This window comes from Eutrigla gurnardus, assembly GCF_963514095.1.
Source record: "Eutrigla gurnardus genome assembly, chromosome: 8".
Taxonomy (NCBI): domain Eukaryota; kingdom Metazoa; phylum Chordata; class Actinopteri; order Perciformes; family Triglidae; genus Eutrigla; species Eutrigla gurnardus.
The window spans coordinates 26,338,922-26,358,379 of NC_139922.1; the positions used below are offsets into that span (position 1 = coordinate 26,338,922).

Consider the following 19,458-nt stretch of genomic DNA (forward strand, 5'->3'; position numbering starts at 1 on the left):
AATACCATCTGTAAAAATTATACATCAAGCCTAAAGTATGGAACTCCAGTGAAAGTTCACAGTTCATCTACAGTCAAATTTATTTCATAGGAAAAGTTCCGTAAAAACAAATGCACTTGATGCTACAACACAAACCAGAATCCATAAAGTCTACTATGCTGTGTTGTTGAAACACAACAGGGTGCTTGCCCTCTTTGGATGATAGATGTTTGTTGTTTTTCTTTACAACTGGACAATTAAATGCCCAAATATGTACAGACAGGAAATGAGAAGTAGAAAGATGAGGATGATCAGTGCTGTGTTTCACATAAGACACTATAAACAGCCGAGCGAGCACGTTTAAAGTAAGCTGCGAGCACAAAGTCAAAGTGTATGAGTGCACGTTGGTGGAGAAACCAAACTAAATCAACGGGGAGACTGAAGATGGCACCGTGGAAACAGAAGGGTCATCCGGTTAACGTTTAAGGCCTTTAAGGCAAGCACCCTGCAGAAAAGACTAACTATGAATAGGTCCATCCATCCTCGTCTGTTGGTTTGGTGGATAACAGTCCAAAAACCCCGCTGAGGTCCAACCACACATCTCCCCCTCTCCTTCCTCTGTTTTCATGTTTCTCCCATCAGAGCAGACAGGCGGAACAAACACGGCAGGAAGATGGCGTCATCCCGGCTCCTCCCTTCAGTCTGGAACTTCCTTGTAATGGCGGCCGGGAGGATCCTGGAGAAGGTCTGTGTGGCGACACCACGGGAGGTGGGGGGGGGGGGAGTGGGTGGATAGATGGGAGGGGCTTTAGTGGCTTCAGGGGGAGGTCATGCCTACCTCTAGGGGTGACAGAGAGAGAGAGGGGGGTGAGGATGGATCCGTGTCCATCCGGTGATCCGGTTACGACCACATCTGCCGTCTTCCTCAGACTGCGTCGTGAACTCGTCCTCAAGACAAAAAGGCCTCTTCAGTCGCTTCCTGTAGTCGGAACAAATAAGTAATTAGGAGTCACCATGGCAACGGGCCCCGGAGAACCACAAGTATACATTTTCTTGGTGATGATGCCGTCACGGCGTGCGTCATTCCTCTCATTCACCTGAGAGACAATGAGGGTTATGACTCATCGCCATCTTAATCCCTTAGACCTCAGGAAAATCTGAATCAGTTTGAATGGTATTTGATGTATTAATGAATAGACGTAGAACTGCATTGCATAGATCGGCCCTGATCCAGCTACTCGGTTAATATTGGCCTGTGCATCCCGAGGGGCCACTGTTATAACATCTGACTGATTATTTGCGAATATATTTGGCAGATGAATGAATGATTAAACTAATCCTTAGTTGCCTGCTCAAATCTTAAGTAGAGTTAATGACTGTATGTAATCTAACTAAAGACGACTTTACACAGACACGGGACGAGCCAAAAATAATCCCCATAATCAGTTCCTGGCACTTAAATAAATAAATAAAGTCATTACATTAAGATCAACTAATATTTGTATAGCATCATTGATTAAACAATCTTAAATAAGGTAATAATAGATTAGATGCATAGATAACAGAATAAAAAATGTCAACAATTTGTGAATGATGATTTTTACTTTACAGCCATATTAACGTTGACACGTCCTATTAACGATGATGAGGTATTAACGATGAGCGTCCGTACGAGAAGCCTACCTTCAGTAGGAGTCACAGTCTCGTCAGCGGCGGCCTTCTTGGCTTCTGTGGTTACACCGCACACCGGCTGCTCCTCCTCCTTCTCCGTCCCTCCTCCTGGCTGCGGCGGGGAGGATCCTGATGGCCGTGGCTCAGCCGCCGCCGCCACCACGGCTGGTTTCAGTTCGGCGGCGGTTTGTTCCAGCTGAGGCAAAGCCGTCTTGGTGGAGAACCAATGTCGCACCAGGTCCGCCGTCAAACCGCAAGCCTGAGCCAATTCCTGCAGCTGTGCAGAGAAACATCAGCCAAGAGCTCCACGTTAGCTTTGGACCATTACATTTTCATCACATCATCACATGTAACTACAATCAGAGTGGAGGAAATAAACGGGTCTCCTAAAAATCATGTTCCCATGCAGTTAGTCTGAATCCTGGAGTGCAGATATTTGCTTTATAATCAAAAAGCAATCAATGCTGAACTAATTTGGTCCCAAAATATGTTTTGTGTGCGACTCATACAACTCAACTGGTCTCAAGTCTAAAAAAAGAACACTTCCTGTAGCGACTCGTTTCCTGCTTTACGGGAACATTACCTAACCTTAAATGTGTTAGGACGGAAACATGTTTGATCTTATCTGCGTCTCAGGTTTGAGTTGTTCCGACCACCGAGCTGCTGTAAAGAGAGAATGTGTGTCGCGGTGGATACCTGTGCCTCCTCCAGACTGCCGTGGGCGTCGTAGTGGGCCTGGAGAACCTGCGTGTTCCCCTTCTTCAGGTCCTCCTCCAGGGCCTTGGTCTGGTGGGCCTCCAGCCACTTCAGCTGGCCGTTCTTCTGCACGTAGCGGCAGTCCCCGAACCAGCGCACCACCTCCGGTCTGGGCAGTCCGGTGCTCGCGATCATGTCATCGTACTGAGCGGCGCTGGGCCACTGCGTACGGGCGTACACCTGCTTGAGCATCTGCAGCTGCTCCGCCGTCTTCTTGCCCCGCATGGCCGTGGGTTTGGGCGAGTGGGAGGGTCTGGGTGTCGGGGTAGAGGCCTGGGCTGGTTTTGGGGTGGAGGAGGGGGTGGGGCCTGGGGAGGAGGCAGGTGTGCCGCCGGACTGAAGTGGACTGTCCAAGCCTTCACCCTCTGTTTTGCCGTTGGCCTCTGTCACCTTGAGCATCTTCAGATTTATTTTAATAGGGTTGACCTTGAGTTCTCCTGAACCGTCCTCCTTCTGTCTCTCCTCCCCGTCCACCTCCATCTCCTCCTCCTCCCCTCTCATCGCCCGCTCCGCCTCCTCCCTCTTTTTCTCGGCTGCCATCCTCTTCCTCCTGTCGGCGAACCAGCCGTGGATCTCCCTTCTGGTCATCTTGGTCTCAGATCGCAGTCTGTCCACTTCCTCTCCTGCCGGGTCCGGGTCCTGGACGAAGCTGGCCTCTAGAGTCTTCACCTGAAGGGAAATACAGGAGAGGACGCAGTCAAAAACCTGGACTGAGGAGACTCCAACAAGAAAACTAGGTGGATTTTTCATTGTTCATTTAAGTCAACAAGTTTTTCTTGTCGGAACTAATGTAGAAACTAATGTAGGAACTAATGTAGAAACTAATGTAGGAGCTAATGTAGGTGCTAATGTAGAAACTAATGTAGGAACTAATGTAGAAACTAATGTAGGAGCTGATGTAGGTGCTAATGTAGAAACTAATGTAGGAGCTAATGTAGGAGCTAATGTAGGAGCTAATGTAGGTGCTGATGTAGGTGCTAATGTAGGTGCTGATGTAGGTGCTAATGCAGGAGCTAATGTAGGTGCTAATGCAGGAGCTAATGTAGGAGCTAATGCAGGAGCTAATGTAGGAGCTAATGTAATAACTAATGTAGAAGCTAATGTAGGAGCTAATGTAGGAGCTAATGTAGGAGCTAATGTAGGTGCTAATGTAGAAACTAATGTAGGAGCTAATGTAATAACTAATGTAGGAGCTAATGTAGGAGCTAATGTAGGAGCTAATGTAGGTGCTAATGTAGGAGCTAATGTAGGAGCTAATGTAATAACTAATGCAGGAGCTAATGTAGGTGCTAATGCAGGAGCTAATGTAGGTGCTAATGTAGGAGCTAATGTAGGAGCTAATGTAATAACTAATGCAGGAGCTAATGTAGGTGCTAATGCAGGAGCTAATATAGGTGCTAATGTAGAAACTAATGTAGGAGCTAATGTAATAACTAATGTAGGATCTAATGTAGGAGCTAATGTAGGTGCTAATGTAGGAGCTAATGTAATAACTAATGTAGGAGCTAATGTAGGAGCTAATGTAGGTGCTAATGTAGAAACTAATGTAGGAGCTAATGTAATAACTAATGTAGGAGCTAATGTAGGTGCTTATGTAGAAACTAATGTAGGAGCTAATGTAATAACTAATGTAGGAGCTAATGTAGGAGCTAATGTAGGTGCTAATGTAGGAGCTAATGTAGGAGCTAATGTAATAACTAATGTAGGAGCTAATGTAGGAGCTAATGTAGAAACTAATGTAGGAGCTAATGTAATAACTAATGTAGGAGCTAATGTAGGAGCTAATGTAATAACTAATGTAGGAGCTAATGTAGGAGCTAATGTAGGAGCTAATGTAGGTGCTAATGTAGGAGCTAATGTAGAAGCTAATGTAATAACTAATGTAGAAGCTAATGTAGGAGCTAATGTAGGAGCTAATGTAGGTGCTAATGTAGAAACTAATGTAGGAGCTAATGTAATAACTAATGTAGGAGCTAATGTAGGAGCTAATGTAATAACTAATGTAGGAGCTTATGTAGGAACTAATGTAGGAGCTAATGTAGGAGCTAATGTAGGAGCTAATGTAATAACTAATGTAGGAGCTAATGTAGGAGCTAATGTAGGAACTAATGTAAAAACTAATGTAGGAGCTAATGTAATAACTAATGTAGGAGCTAATGTAAAAACTAATGTAGGAGCTAATGTAGGAGCTAATGTAGGAGCTAATGTAAAAACTAATGTAGGAGCTAATGTAGGAGCTAATGTAAAAACTAATGTAGGAGCTAATGTAATAACTAATGTAGCTACATTGCATGGGACACATGTTGCCCGTAGCTTTTGACGCACCTGATGAGGGTCTCTCTCCTTGTACCGGATAGCTGTGAAATCAGGAGAAGGCGCTCTGGGGAGTCGGCGGGACGGCGTGGTCGGAGACGTGGGAGTCTGCGAGGTGGTCGGGCTCAGGGGCGCCGAGCTGTGCTGGGGCGTTTTGGCGCCGGAGCTGCTGTTGCTTTCAGACAGATCGACAGGGTTGGCGGCGCCCCCTGGTGTACTCGGACTGCCTCCCGCTCCAGACTTCCGCTCCGTGCTTGAGCGCGAACTTTTGAGGTTGCGGAAGTGGTAGCGGCGGTCACTGAACCACTTGCGGACCTCTCGTACCGTGAGCCCGGTCAGAGAGATGAGGCGCTCCACCTCCTCCTGGTCGGGGAACTGCCCGGCCTGGAAACTGCCCTTCAGCGCGTTGAGCTGCCCCTGAGACTTCTTGCCCTTGTAAAAGGTGGGGTCCAGGAAGGCGTTGACGGGGGTCTGTAAGCCGGATGTGCCGCTTGGAGGTGCTGCAGGAGACGGGGAAGACGACTTGGAGGCGGGGGAAGACGCCTCCTCCAGCTGGATGCCTGGAGAGTCGACGGCGGCGGCGGCGACGTCGTCTGTGCTCGTGTTGGCCGTGTTCTTCTTGTTGCTGCTGGCGTTGCCATCTTTTCTCTTCTGTCCGTCGCCGCCTGCTCTGCTGTGATCAGTTTTGCCGTCCGGGGCGTTTTTACTTTCCGTGATCACTTTGACGTCGCTCTTCACAATGCTGGTGTTGTTGGCGTTGATGATATCAGTGTTCTTAGCAATTACATGGCTGGTGACGTTGCTATTGCTCTTGTTGTTGAAGTCTGCGTTGCTGTGTTTACCGTTGCTGTGTTTACCGTTGCTCACCTTAGCGCTAGAAAGATTACTACTCCCCAAACTAAGGTTGATGATGCTGGCGTGACTGCTGGGAGTGATGCTGCCGATGCCCTCTCTGCTACTCCGACTACTATTACTGCTGCAGATGATGGTGCTGCCGGTGCTGCTGCTGCTGCCCACCGTCCCCACCACCATGCTGATGCCCTTGTCGGCCACCAGGGCTGCAGCGGGTCGGGCCTGCATCATGGGCCGGGCTGCAGCCTGGGGCTTGGGCGTGACCGCCAGCGCCACAGGAGCGCTGCTCACCTGGATGCCATTGGCCATGACCGGCTGTGTGACGATCACCCCTCCTTGACTGACGAGAGAGCCCTGCAGGATGTGAGGGATCCCAGTAGCCCCCAACGAGGCAGGCAGGACCGTGATCGTGTGCTGGGCCGGGCTGTGGCCGCTGTGGGTCTGCTGCTGCAAGCCGGAAGATGTAGTCTGGATGATGGTGTTGAACATCTTCCTCCTGGCCTCCTCGATCTCCTCGGGGGACCAGCTGATGCCTTGTTTGAGCCTCTGGGCCGTGAACCAGATCTTGATCTGCTCCTCGGGGAACTTCGTGACCACGGTCAGGTAGCAGAGCTCCGCCTTCGTGGGGTACGGGAACTTACTGAAGGAGGTCTTCAAGAAGGAAGAGGAGTCCATGGAGGCACTGTAGGTCGGGATGCTGCTCAGAGGAATCATCACCTGGGAGGAGGAAGAGATGATTACACCATTTCATCTCCAATTCACTTCATAAACGGGGCAACGCAAAATCAAGCAATTACCTTGGGGAGATTTTTGGAGGTTGAATAGGAAGCGGAGGAAATGTGTGAGGAGGCTGTGATTGGTGTAGATTGATGAAGGCTTCTGTTTTGAACGACGGAGACCACCTGTCGGAAACGAACATAAAATAATCTTAAATATCTGACCCACATGGACTTTAACGGCCCAGACAGCGTGAAGAACCAGCTACCTGTGTGATTGGGGTCTTCAGCATGGGTAGCGCTCCAGAGCCGTTGACTATCTGGATCGCCGACGGCAGTGTGACCTTGGTCGTTCCGTTGTGGACGATTGTTGGAACGTGGGTGACCGTCACTGTTGCGGGCTCTTTCCTCTCCGGCTCTGAGGGAGGCTCGTCGGAGGCCGGGTGAGACACCACTATCCGTTTGGACTCTGACTTGCCCTTCAGCATCCTCATAATGGGCGTTTTGGTGAAGGAGATCTCGCTATCCTTCCCCGTCTCGGCCCCGGACACCAGACTCTGCTCCACCACCACTCTCCTGTCCTTCTTCCTCAGCTGCAGCGTTGTGTTCAGCGTGCTGGGGTGAACCCTGGCATTGTGCAGCGCCAGCCCCTCGAACTTGGCCGCCGAGACCCCGCAGCTCACGCAAAAGAAGCTGGGGTCCGCGCGGAAGTCCGGGTGCCCAGAGTACACGTGATCCAGGAACAAGTTAAGGTCATGGGTTTCAAAGTCACAAGGCTTACAGGTGTAAGTGCCGGCATCGTCCCCCGCCTCGGGTTTGCAAGGCTCTCCCGGGTTGAGTGGACTGTGTCTGGACTGACGGAGGAGACCCGGAGAGTCCCGCTCACCCTCATCCGCTGGGCGTATGACCTTGCTGGGGATCATACAAGGAGTAGTGGACTTCCTCTTGCTGGCCATGGTGGGACCGCAGGGTGGGGGGGTTAGTCAAATGGCCGAGAACGGGGTGCGAGTGAGGATACGGGTCGTCTATAGACTAGACGTGGGGGGAGGAGGACGGCGGCGGGACGTGTCCATAGGTCCACTTGTAGCTCCCACTGCGATTTCTAAAAAGGGAGAACCTGTAAATGAGAGAGAGAGGAACACGTTTTAGTTGGAGTTTTTGGTTTGTGGCGTTAAAAATGTTCTATTTGGAGCAGAAAGTGAGGAGGAGAAACGAGACACACAAGCCAGTTTCCTCTCAGCACGGCCGGATGCTTCCAGGTAAAATATCAACAGTACAGGTGATAATCAGACCTTTAAAATCTGGTGTTTATTTCATTTAATAATAAAAACAAAAAAGTCTTCTCAACTCCCCCTGTCCCAGGAAGTCTGTCTCTTCCATGAGGGCATTCAAACGAGCTCAGTCTCCTTCTCCACTGAAGGCTGTTTGGGAGAGCTCCTGTCCTACCCCCTTCATTCCCCTCCCCCACACAACTCTGCCTCACTTCCCCTCGTTCAGACACACCCCCACACAGAGCACATTCTGTATTTCTTTTTTTTTTAATCCAGAGCTTCTCTGCCTTTCACCTTTTAGAGAAGATTGCCACAGAAATGCTCATTTGTAAATGTGTTGCTGAAGCTTTGTGCAACTGGATGGTTCAACAGATGTTTCTGGGGGGGGGGGGGGGGGGGGGGGGGGGGGGTACAGAACAGTACAGATAGAAAAACACGCTGACCTGCATAAGAATGTGGATCTTCAAAAAAAATGTCCACATCCTTTGTCTCCATTCAAAATGGCGAAGCTTCCTGTGGTGGGGTTGGCCCCTCCCCCTGACAGGGAGGTGGTGACGTTGGGGAGGACAGCTCCGGGGCAATTACTCTCCCAATCACTCTGCACCCAAGTGACACAGGGCTGCAAAAAGCTTGCAAAAGTTCAACAGCACACAAGAAGTGCAGCCCCTCCCTCTGCAAAGATACTTGATGAACAAATGCAGCCCAAATCTAAAGGAATCCACCGATGCCCAAATAAGAGTGTGCAAATAAAAGTGTTACAGACGCAACCTCTCTTTTGTGCACAAATGCTGCTGCAACGCCACACCATCAGGTGACGGGCCTTGCTTCCAAGTTGGTGTCATCATACGCTCGATCAACCAAATAATCACACATAACCTCGCCTTGCAACATAAAGGTCATGCAGCGGTGGCCCAAAACCTCGCCAGCAGTCTCACAGGGCCGAGTGTGACGGACTCCCTTTCACTGAGTGAAAAAGGAGTTCACTTTCCTGCATTCAAAAGCCGATGCAAGACTTTTGAGTAAGTTTGTGTGTCGTTGACCTCCGGTCTTTTTAGGAAGTCAGATCCAAGGAAGAGATACTTGATGAGCTAGACTCACGTTAGATTGGTTGTCTTTATCCGTTTTGTCACTCGTCTGAATGCGAGGGGTTAACAGGCAAATGTGCTACTGTGGAGGGAACGTGATGCCCCCCCCCAAAAAGAGAGTAACTGTAGCTTGGGCTGCACCCCTCCTGCTCCCCTGCCATTCAGGCTCTGCATCAGGGGGCACCGCTCTGCCAAGGCAGGCTGGTCACATGACCAACACAAAGGCTTGTGGGGTGGGCAGTCTCAGCCATCCATCACGTGGTCCTGTTGGGTGGGTAAGGAAGAGGAGAGGCGAGGGAGAGAGCAAAAAACCGGGAGAGGATGGTGGGGGATGGGCAGCCGGTTTGGGGGGTGAGGAGACGAGGGAAGGAGGGGTGTTAACTGTCGTGGAGAAAGCACTGAGGTGTTTCAGCGAGGAATTTTCCTCCCTGATACCCCCCTCCAACCAGCCACCACCAACCCAGCCTGCTAACCCCCGCTCTTCAACGCCCCCTTCTCGCTCCAAACTACAATCACACAGTGCCTCCCCCCCTCCCTCCCTCCCTCCTTGCTGCACTGCAAAGCCTGGAATGTTCCAACCAGAGCTCTTCAGCCAGTGGACATAACCTTAAGTTCAGCACACTTTAATGTCCCAGGCAAAAACCATTCAACTTAAACTCGTGTTTACGGCCGGCCGGTAGCACGGCGCCACAGTGGCAACAAGTCGCACGGCGACGGCATGTGATGAAAGGAAAAATGAACTCTGTGAGGCGGGTAACCCAACGGGGGCGTCGCACAGGTGAGGGGGGGGAACGCCGCACGGCCGAAGCCGAGCTGTTCCCGGTGACTCGATGGCGCCGGCTCACGGCGTCCCAGCGGCGCCGAGCTCCGTTGACTCACTGTGTGAGCGCGTCGAAGCATCGGAGTGATGCACATATGTTGACTGGCCATGTGGCCATTCTGTGTCTGTTATGTGTGTCAGCGTTTGCATGTGTGGGTTTCCTGTGTGGGGGGGAGGGGCATGTTCTCGTGTGTGTGTGTGTGTGTGTGTGTGTGTGTGTGTGTGTGTGTGTGTGTGTGTGTGTGTGTGTGTGTGTGTGTGTGTGTGTGGCGTGCGGGGGTGGCTGCCTGCGAGCCTGTGTGTTGTTTACTGAGGTAGTGAGGCTGCCATTTCTTCCCACTATGTGAGATCAGTGACACAAAGACTTGTTTTTGTCTTCCGTCCTGGTTTGCGTCTACACCTCATCAGTGTCTCAGCACAGCATGACCTCCCCCCCCCCCCCCCCCCCCCCCCCCCCCCCGCCCCCCGACTCTCGGCCTGTAACCTCTGAGTGCAATAATAGCACACGCTAGAATCCCGACAGCGTGGCCCTGTAGCGTAGCCGCATGCTAACCAAACGACTCCTCACCTAGCTCGGAACACAGGTGTGATGTTGAGATTTAAATGCGAGACAAACGCTTGCCCTTTTTTTTCTGCTTCATTTCTTGCTTCCCTTTTTCCCTCCCTCCCCCGTTCCTCCTTTTTCTCCTCCCTCTCAGCAAGTTTGGCCCAGGGAGACAGGTCGGCAGCGCCACTGGTGTGTTACTGTCCCCATGGCAACCACCTCCTACCCCCTCTCTCTCTCCCACCAGCTCAATGCGTGTGGACACACACACACACACACACACACACACACACACACACACACACACACACACACACACACACACACACACACACACACACACACACACACACACACACACACACACACACACACACACACACTCTATGCCATCCAGCCCTGGTTCTAGCGGGGCTTGTTTGTTCCACACACCCCTGTGAGTGGTATTTTGGCGAGTCCCTGCCCTGCTCCTATTTCAGTGCCTCCCTCACGCGGTGTTCATGTCTCCCCAGCTAGGTGTGGTCGCCGTCGCCGAGGCACGCTATTGGCCGGAGCTCTCTTCCTGTTAACACTCTTTTGAGTCGCCGTCCAGACATCTGCCCGGCCTGCTGCCGTTGTTCTGTAGCTCTTTGGCCTGCAGGGCTCCTGAACAGGCCTGACAGATGCTCGTCTTTCAGAGAGGGCCGAGGGACCGACGGTCTCCAAGCGCATTCAAGCTAATTATCAAGTCCAAAAAAACCCTCACCATCCTCTCTGTACCAAAACAGAAATCCATGTTGTTCTTGTGTCCCCGTTTCTGAATTCACCACATGGATTCATTGGATTCAATCCAACCAACCCTCCTCCGGTCAATCAAGCCGGGGTTCACGTGCATCCCCTTCTCAACGCTCTCATGCTTTTGTGCATCTGAACTCTTCTCTCCAGCGTTTTAAACTCTTGGTACAAAACTGGCACCAGTGAGGAAACCTCAACGTCCGTGTTCCTGCAGCGTCCGTCCGCTGCCGAGTCCCACTTGGGCTGATCTCGGGTCAGGGCAGCGGACGGCTGCGTGGGTTTGCAACATAAAAAAAAGAGAAAGAAATGGCTGCAATGCTGCGGCCACTGCCGGTGCAGTCGTTTTAAAACTGGGCTGCTGAGACGGGAGGGAGAGAAAAAAATGGCGGAGCACTGTGCAACTGTGCTGTCCGACCTAAAATGGCTGACATCACAAGCTGTTAACCAGCCAAGCAGAGCAAGAGGCTGCTTCTCTGCTGCTGACCCCAGACCTGCTCTGGACGAGGGAGTGGATCACACTGCCCTCCCCCCTCACTCTACCAGGATGGTGAAAAGCCTCATGAGAAGCAGCTGAGATCTGGAAGTAAATTATCATTGCATGGGGTCGAGAGAGAGGAGGTAACTCACTGATGAAGCAACGTGGATGAAGAGTCATTACTGAAACACTGACACACACTCAGAGTTGCTCTGTTTCATTAATGTCGCCACGCTGATCATTAGAACACTAGAAACAAACAAGAAGAAGATGATCATTAATGGAGCCGTCGAAACTAAGGGGAAGAAGGAGCGAACGGGGAAAGTTATCGAGTCCTAAAACCAGAGAAAAACCTGTGACTGTTTGTCATCGTTGAGTTTGTAAACGGGGTATTCCAGCAGCAGACATGTGAACCACTGTGGGCTTTAGATGGACAGGTGGATTAAGCCGTTTGTGCATTTGAACTCACGTCAGACACAAACTAGCTGCCTGTCTGGGGAAAGCTTTGCTCTAATCCCAGGGAGGCCAACCTCCGGCCCGCGGGCCGCCACAGGGCCGCCTGCTTTAAAAAAACAAACAAACAAGAATATGGCTTCTAATAATCCATCCTCGTTCAAACACTAGACCCCCACAGAATAATCCGGTTTTTATTATCACACATTTACATTTGGATATTTTAAATGGACACTATTAGTTTGTATTTAATGAATTTAAATTAAATCTAAGAGCAGCAGCTACATACACACTTGTAACTGTGATGTAAGATATATTTATTTATTATCTGTGTGCACATGGGGGGGGGGGGGGGTCGTTTCTTTTTCCTGCAGTGTTGAATACACACTCACTATACTATACAGCATGCAGGATGTAGTTTACGAGATAAAATAAAATATAAAAATATAAAATAGACCTTATAACATGAGCTTGCAATTCATTTATTTGAACTATTTTTTTGCACTCTGCAAATATTATTTACCTGCCAGGAGGTCAGAGTGGTTTTTAACCTGCGAGAAAAAAAAACACATTTAATAATAATAGGAAAATTCCGCCAATAATAATAAATCAAATAAAAATGAAAAATCTCCCAGCTTTTTAAATATAAAGCAACAACGTGCCGCCGCTTCTCGTGTTTTACGGTTGTTGTGACAGAAACGTGAGCCCGGTTAGTTTAGAGAAAACGGTGAGTCCCCTGAACGCAGCAGCGTCAAACATTTCCGCTCAACTTCGGCGGAGTGAGCCCCAACTTAACGGGTCCGCATTCCGGTTTTTATAAACCCGATGTAACCGACTCAGGAACAGCAGAGCCCCCCCTCCCAGACCGAAATAAATAAATAAATACCCCCCCCCCCCCCCCTCCTGTTAGCTGTCGCCATTTTAAGCCAGCGACATGCAGCTGGCCAGCAGAAGGTAAGCTCACAATTAGCTCGACACAAGTTTTGGCAAACACTTGTGTAAACGTGAAGCACGGACACACACTCACCTCGCCTCGGCGGGGCTCCGTGAACGCAGCGCGGGGGCTTTATAAAAGTTTGCGGGGATACGGAGCTCCGCGGAGCCCGAAAAGGAGGTTCACTGATGGGAACTTGTAGGTGTTGAGCCCCCTTCTGTCCGCGGGGCTGCCGATAAACGTGACACCGGAGCCGGCCCGGTCCCTCCAGCCTCTCCCTCTCCCCCTTCCCTTCTTCCCGTCTCTTTCTGCGCGTGTTTATTTCCAGCGGCTCTCGGTGTTTAACGCGAGCCAGCGGAGGGGAGGAAAATACGACGGACGTACCGAGGGAAGAGGCGGACACGTGACGCCGACGTCACTGACGGTGGAGTTGGCGTGAGAGCTCGAGCTCCGCCGCGCAGAGAGGGAGTCAGGCATCCTGTCCTGGCTTCGGCCCGACGGGACGCGGGGGTCCTGGTCGAGGTCTAGAAGGCGGACTAGAGCGTCCTCCGGTGAAACGCGATGTTGTTGTTGCTGCTACGGCGACCCACACCTGTCTCTCTCCCCCAGGTGACCTCTCTTAAAGGGACAGGAGCCCAGAAAACTAGAGCTCACTGATGTACAACATATGATTATGTAGTATTAGAGATGGCATATATATACAATATATTATTATATATAATATGTGAAATATATATAATACATATATATCTTATTAACACATACATAAGTATATATATATATATATAAAAAAAATCTGTTGTCATTCAAGTTTAGTCCTACATGTTTAAATATACAATAATAATATAAACAGCAATAATAATAATAACATCACTTTTATTTTAAAGTTGGCAAATTAATTATGCTAACTAGCTTTTTATCACTTTCCTGCTCATGGGCAAGCTAGTGATTAGCATCATGATTAGCATTAGCATTGCACGCTAGCTCAATATAAGAAAATAGCTAGCTAGCTAAATGAATGAGGGACGTCGGAGCAGCACATGGGATTGTTAGCTGAACTCTGCTTGACTGCTTCATCCAGATCAAGTGAAATCAGTTCAGATTCAGTTTGCTTTAATTCATCTCTATAATCAGAGTCTTCATTCATTTATTATATTTATTCAGACAGCCGACGGCTTCTCAGGACTAGCTGCTAAACTTAACAATAACATGCTATTTAGCAAACTTGGACATGATTTTTTTTTAAATTAAGATTCACAATTACGTCCTATAATAAAATATAGCGTAATTTTAAACTACCGTAGCCTAAACATCATGTTTTGTCTGTTTTTATTTAGACCTCGCTGTGAGCATTAGCGTAGCGGCTAACTGTCCGGCTGTTGAACTTATAGTGATGTGATGCCACACTAAACTATGACTACTAAGTCATGTATGAGTTAAATTCTGTTGATGTTTTTTTATAAACCACATTTACTTTAGGTTATTTTCCTGTTTTCAGCATTATACCTCCACTCGGATGACTCAAAAGTTCGTCATTACATCGTATTTGTCCAACTGTTTTAGGACTGAGCGAACCGTTATCGATACATTCCTGGACAACTCACTGCGTTTACACCAGTTATGTGTCATCCAGTCAGGTCAGAGAGGATGAGGCTAATACAACTTTCACTCACTGGAGTGAAGATACCGTGAAGGAAGGACGCCCTCTGCTGGACAGAAGGGAGACATGCATCCATTGAGCCGGTCAGAAAGAGCATTTCATGTCTGTTTCATGCATTTCTTCACTGATTTATTTGTTTTGTTTGAAGAAATCTGCAGCTATATTATTTTTTTCCCTTCAAAATCTACATTTATTTCTTAACTGTTGTCTTCTTCTTTTTTATAATAATACAAAACATATATTATTTGTTCCTATCTTTTATATATGAGTGGATAAACATAGTCTTGGGTTGCTTACTTTCATCATATTTAAATGTCTGTTAATTTGATATACCGTATAATGTAGAGCTGCAATTTATTAATCCCTTAATTGATAGAAAAATGATTGACAATTTTGCTGATCAATTACTCATTCTCGGTCATATTTTAATGACACACACATTTAATAAAAATGTTGTGCCCCATTTCAAATGTGAGTACCTTTTCCCATTTCATGTCCTCATTGGTGACAAATTTAAAAAATCTTGAGGTTTTGAACTGTTGTTTTGAAAAGACAAGACGTTTCTGGGGCCAAACTAAACCTTTATTGATCAAAAAATAATACTAAATAAAAAAATATGGGTTGCAGCACCAATATAATACAAATGCTGTCTAAATGTGTTGTAATGTATCTTACAGTAACACATCACATACGTCTTTCTGTTTTTCTTTCATCACAGGATAATGAGATGTGAATGAAAACTATTTTTTTTCCCACTTACATACTGAATTATTCTACTTATAAACAATCCAAATTTCTTTGACAATACTAAACGCGCTTACAGACTCCGTCCACTGGGTGTCGCTGTAGATTTTAAACCCCTGTCTGGCATTAGCGGCGCAGAAACGTCGCACTCTCTCATTGGCTGTCAGTGGCCGGGGTCAAACAGTATTGCGCATGCTCAGATTGCCCTTTTTCCGTTAAGAGACTGGAATCTGTCAGATCAGCGAAGCCCACGTTCCCTTTAGAAAACCTCCGTAATATTTCACAGAGTTTTCTTCCCCTAGTCGCGCTAGAGACTTAAATCTAGCCGGAAGCGTCGTCGCGTTTGGCTCCATAACTTTGTGACGTCTGTAGCCGAAGGAAACCGAAGAATGACGAGCAATCTAAAGCGGAAAGAAGAAACTCCTCTGCTGAACGGGGGAGTGAAGCAGCCCACATGGAGCAAAGCCTTCAACAGCACCGCTGTCTGGGAGGAGAAGGTCAGCCGCCGTCCTTCTGTAACGCGGCACGGCGGCTCGGGGTCGCGGCTCGCCGCCCCGAAGCTCCGGAGCTCCCGCTGCAGCTGGCTAGCAGAGCCGGTCTGGAGCTAGCTTAGCACGCCAGGATTAATGCGCCTCCACTAAATACCGTTATTGTGTCGGCGGCTTGTTCAAGTGTAAAAACCAGGAAGTTGGCCAAGTGTCAATACAAATAAGTGTAGTAGTCACCTAGTTTACTACTCTATTTATTTACTATTTCAGTTATTTCCGCTTACTGTTAATTCAATGAAAAGAAACGTTATTTGATGGAATTTAAGGACACGCAGAGGAGCTTTACAAGAATGAAATGGCAACAAAAACTGTACATATTAATAAGTTAGAAAAGTGAATGCAAATAAATAAGCAGCAGCATCTGGAAACAAGGATAGAGGGTCTGTTATGTAAAAAATAAATTAATAAAATAGAGAGAAATCCTCACGTGTGAGCCACTTTTGTTATAGTAATGATGATAAACTTTTAAAAAAGTAACAAATTGATAAAAAAAAATCATCAGTTTGTTTCCTGTGACCTTAACGTGACCTATGACCTGAGGTAACCTAAATGAAGGCCCGGCCCAGGCCCAGGAAATGTTGATTATTGTACAGATATAATGATATGAGCCTGGATATCGTCTTACATTCTGGATATTTTAATATGGAGTTAGCCTGCGTTACAGTAAATTATGTCATCTGCTGAATTTATCAACCTGTTCTGGCGTTTCTAGCAATTATTGTTTAGCTGCTTTAGTTGTGATATTCACATTACTGGCTATTTATTATTATCACGTCTAAATCCAAGTCAAACTCGATGTTATCTTACACATAAAAGAACGATCCCAGTCTCCTCCGCAATACTAATTCAGCAATAATAATAGCAAATAAGTTCACACAGTAGCTGTACAATAATAACAAAGGGTAATGATGAATGATCTATAAGCAGGTATGACTGATAAATATCCAGACGGACATGTAGAGAAATAAGAGTGGACAGCTGTACATTAAGGGGGTTGTGATGTTTTTATATAATGTATGGTGTTCTAATTGGTATGTTTTTTTTCTTTGCATCTCGTGTGTTTTCTTTTACAGGACGAGTTTTTAGATGTGATCTACTGGCTTCGGCAGATCATTGCAATAATCCTCGGTGTGATCTGGGGAGTCGCTCCGTTGAAAGGGTTCCTGGGAATAGCCATGTAAGTGTTCTCAACCTCCTGTCGGACTCAACCCACCCAAATGGCTGCAGAGTGAATGTGTTCATGTGTTTTCCCTCGTTAGATTCTGCATCATCAACGCCGGCGTCCTGTATGTATACTTCAGCAGCTTTCAGCAGATCGACGAGGAAGAGTACGGAGGCACGTGGGAGCTCACCAAAGAAGGCTTCATGACGTCTTTTGCTCTGTTTCTGGTGGGGATGCTAATATCTTGAGTGATGCTAATGCTTTGCACAAAGTATAGCTTCATTAATCTGTCCTTAATGATATATTAATACCCCTTTTAGGGGAGAAACTACATGTGAATAGGGTAAAAAAAAAAGAAGTCACTAATATATTTCACTGTGAAACTTCCCCAGTTGATCAGGTTTTCTGGATTTATATATATTTAAATATGCAAATTATGCTTTATTGTATCAAATGTGTGCTAATTTGCATACATTTCCAGAACAGAAATCTGAACATTGAATATCCAGGTTAAAAATTCTTGTTTCATTTGTTCTGTTAGAATCAAAGGTTTTTACAGAGGACATCTCTTTGTATCACTCCATAAATCACAAAATACTGTCAACAGCCATAAAGAAATCCATCTCTGTAAAACATTCAGAGTACAGAAAGGAATGGAAAGTTTGGTGGATGGAAGTGATGCTGAAGTGGAGATTTATGGCTCAGTCTGAGAAAAAACAAATTCAGGGAGAATGACCTGGATTATAAAATCCATTTGAACTAATAGATATCCTCACAAAACGTCCCCAGTAGATGAATTACATTTAGCCAATTCTTTTTTTGTATTACAAGTTTTATTAAATGTTTTAATATGCAAATGAGGCATTATCTAACGGATACCTTTGGTGAATTTACACCTAAACGTGTGTTCAGTTTAGTTTCTCTCCACTCGTCTGAAGGAAGAGGACGTCTTGTGTCTCACCAGGTTCATGTGTTTTGTTGAGCCTCTTATAATGAAATGAATCAGTGTGCTGTTTTGTGGATCACCTAATTGGCTGCTTGGTGTCTAATCCGTGGCGTTTTGTTTCTCTACCAGGTGGTGTGGATAATCTTTTACACAGCGCTACATTATGACTGAGGAACCCACAGGACACTAAGTACGAACATTTCTGTTGAAGGAAACCGCTGAGGTGGAGGAACTCGGCGGTTTCAACGGGCGCCAACGCTCCTACATCCAGTATGACTCTTCAGTGTGCGGTGCATCATGGGAATCCTAGTTCGATTAAAGAAGATCCTGCAGGACCACCGCGATGAACAACTAATGTACATCTCTAATTTTGCGGGGGGTTCAGTTTTTAAGGCACCCTTCATTACATATTTCCTTCCTCACGCCGTCGTCCATCTCTGACAAAACACTAACGAGTCGTTCAGCCGGGGCCGAACGACCGCAGAGCGCCATGTTGAGAAACAGAATAGGGATTCTTTAGTGATGGTTGCTTTCCTCTTCTGTTTTAGAAGAGTTAATTTTAGACTGTAAAGATAATAACAATAATGAGAGTGTCCTCGTGTAACTATCAGGGTTCAACCACACTGTAATATCAAGAGTGACCTTTTTTAATATAGTGGCAAAACAAACTCGATTTGGTGTTTAAAAGAACCAGGAAGATAAAATGTTTCTGAAAATGATCAAGCAGCCCTGACAAACGATTAAAATGAGTAAACTAATTAATCTAAAAGAGGCGTGGCAGTAAAGAGCATCACAGGTTGTCATTGATTTTACCAGCTACAGTATCCATGTTTTTTTTGTTCCCCCACTTAAATCTGTCAATCTTATTTCCTCCTAATACACCAACAAATGTCAAAGGTCATAACCAACGAAGCTTAAATCTCATTAATTTTAACAAAACAAAAAATGCTGGTTGGTACGATGCACATATCAGCTGATATCCGATCAGTATCCGCCAGATCAATCGATGTGCTGTTACTCAGTCAGGAGCTAATAACTAACTTATCTGTCCATCCATTTCCTCGCAGCGGAGGGGAGGAAACGTGCATGCCGTTTCAGATGCAAACGTTCACAGATTTCAAACTGATCTGTGCACTGCCATGACTTGCTGTTCGTGCATCTAGATGTCATTTATCAATGGCGTTAGTTAGGAGCGTAGAAATAATTTAAATTTATTGTTTTTATTCTCACATGTAGCTTCCAGATCAAAGTCTTACCTGTTGTTTTGAAATTAATTTAAACTTTGTCTGTAAATTCTGTACAATGTCCCTTTTTTGTCAAACCCACCTTGTATTATGCTGATTTCTTTGTAATTATGTTATATCTCGTTAGATGTAACATTTTTCTCAGTATTTTATAGTGAAGAACTTTTAAAAACAGTTCTTGCAAAGTTGTTGTAATGATACTGTTTCTATTAGAGACGCAGCTGGTGTTTGAAAGGATTGTATTTTCTGATCAAATCTTTTGGGAATCATTAAACATGGGCTTTATTTGGCCTCCATTTTCAAAGAGATGGTTTCCGTGTTTTATTGAAATGTAGAAGATATTTTAGTGTTCTTTTTTTGTCAAATGATGAATCGTGATTATTGAAAGATGTGCTGGAGCGCTCACCTTGTACTTCATGCTGAGTTTCCTTTTAACTGCAATGCATTCCACTGTATTTAGCTTTTTGTTACGTCCATATTAGGGAAAAGTATTTGTCCCAGCAAAACAAAA

The 19,458-nt window shown here is 46.5% G+C and overlaps 2 protein-coding genes across 2 annotated transcripts; one reads left to right on the plus strand and one right to left on the minus strand.

Moving 5' to 3' along the window:
• Positions 1-55: 55 nt before the first annotated feature.
• zhx3b (zinc fingers and homeoboxes 3b) lies at positions 56-12,958 on the minus strand. Its single transcript, XM_084016271.1, has 7 exons — positions 12,737-12,958; positions 6,557-7,404; positions 6,369-6,473; positions 4,732-6,288; positions 2,347-3,075; positions 1,663-1,927; positions 56-958 (listed from the first exon to the last, which is right to left on the minus strand). Exons 2-7 carry the CDS (start codon positions 7,241-7,243, stop codon positions 948-950), a joined length of 3,354 nt encoding a protein of 1,117 aa, XP_083872397.1. The 5' UTR covers positions 7,244-7,404; positions 12,737-12,958; the 3' UTR covers positions 56-947.
• Positions 12,959-13,140: 182 nt separating this feature from the next.
• Positions 13,141-19,253, plus strand: rab5if (RAB5 interacting factor). The gene is made up of 5 exons (XM_084016272.1): positions 13,141-13,252; positions 14,277-15,544; positions 16,669-16,772; positions 16,855-16,984; positions 17,833-19,253. The coding sequence occupies exons 2-5, from the start codon at positions 15,437-15,439 to the stop codon at positions 17,872-17,874; spliced, it is 384 nt and encodes a 127-aa protein (XP_083872398.1). The 5' UTR covers positions 13,141-13,252; positions 14,277-15,436; the 3' UTR covers positions 17,875-19,253.
• The last annotated feature ends 205 nt before the right edge of the window (positions 19,254-19,458 follow it).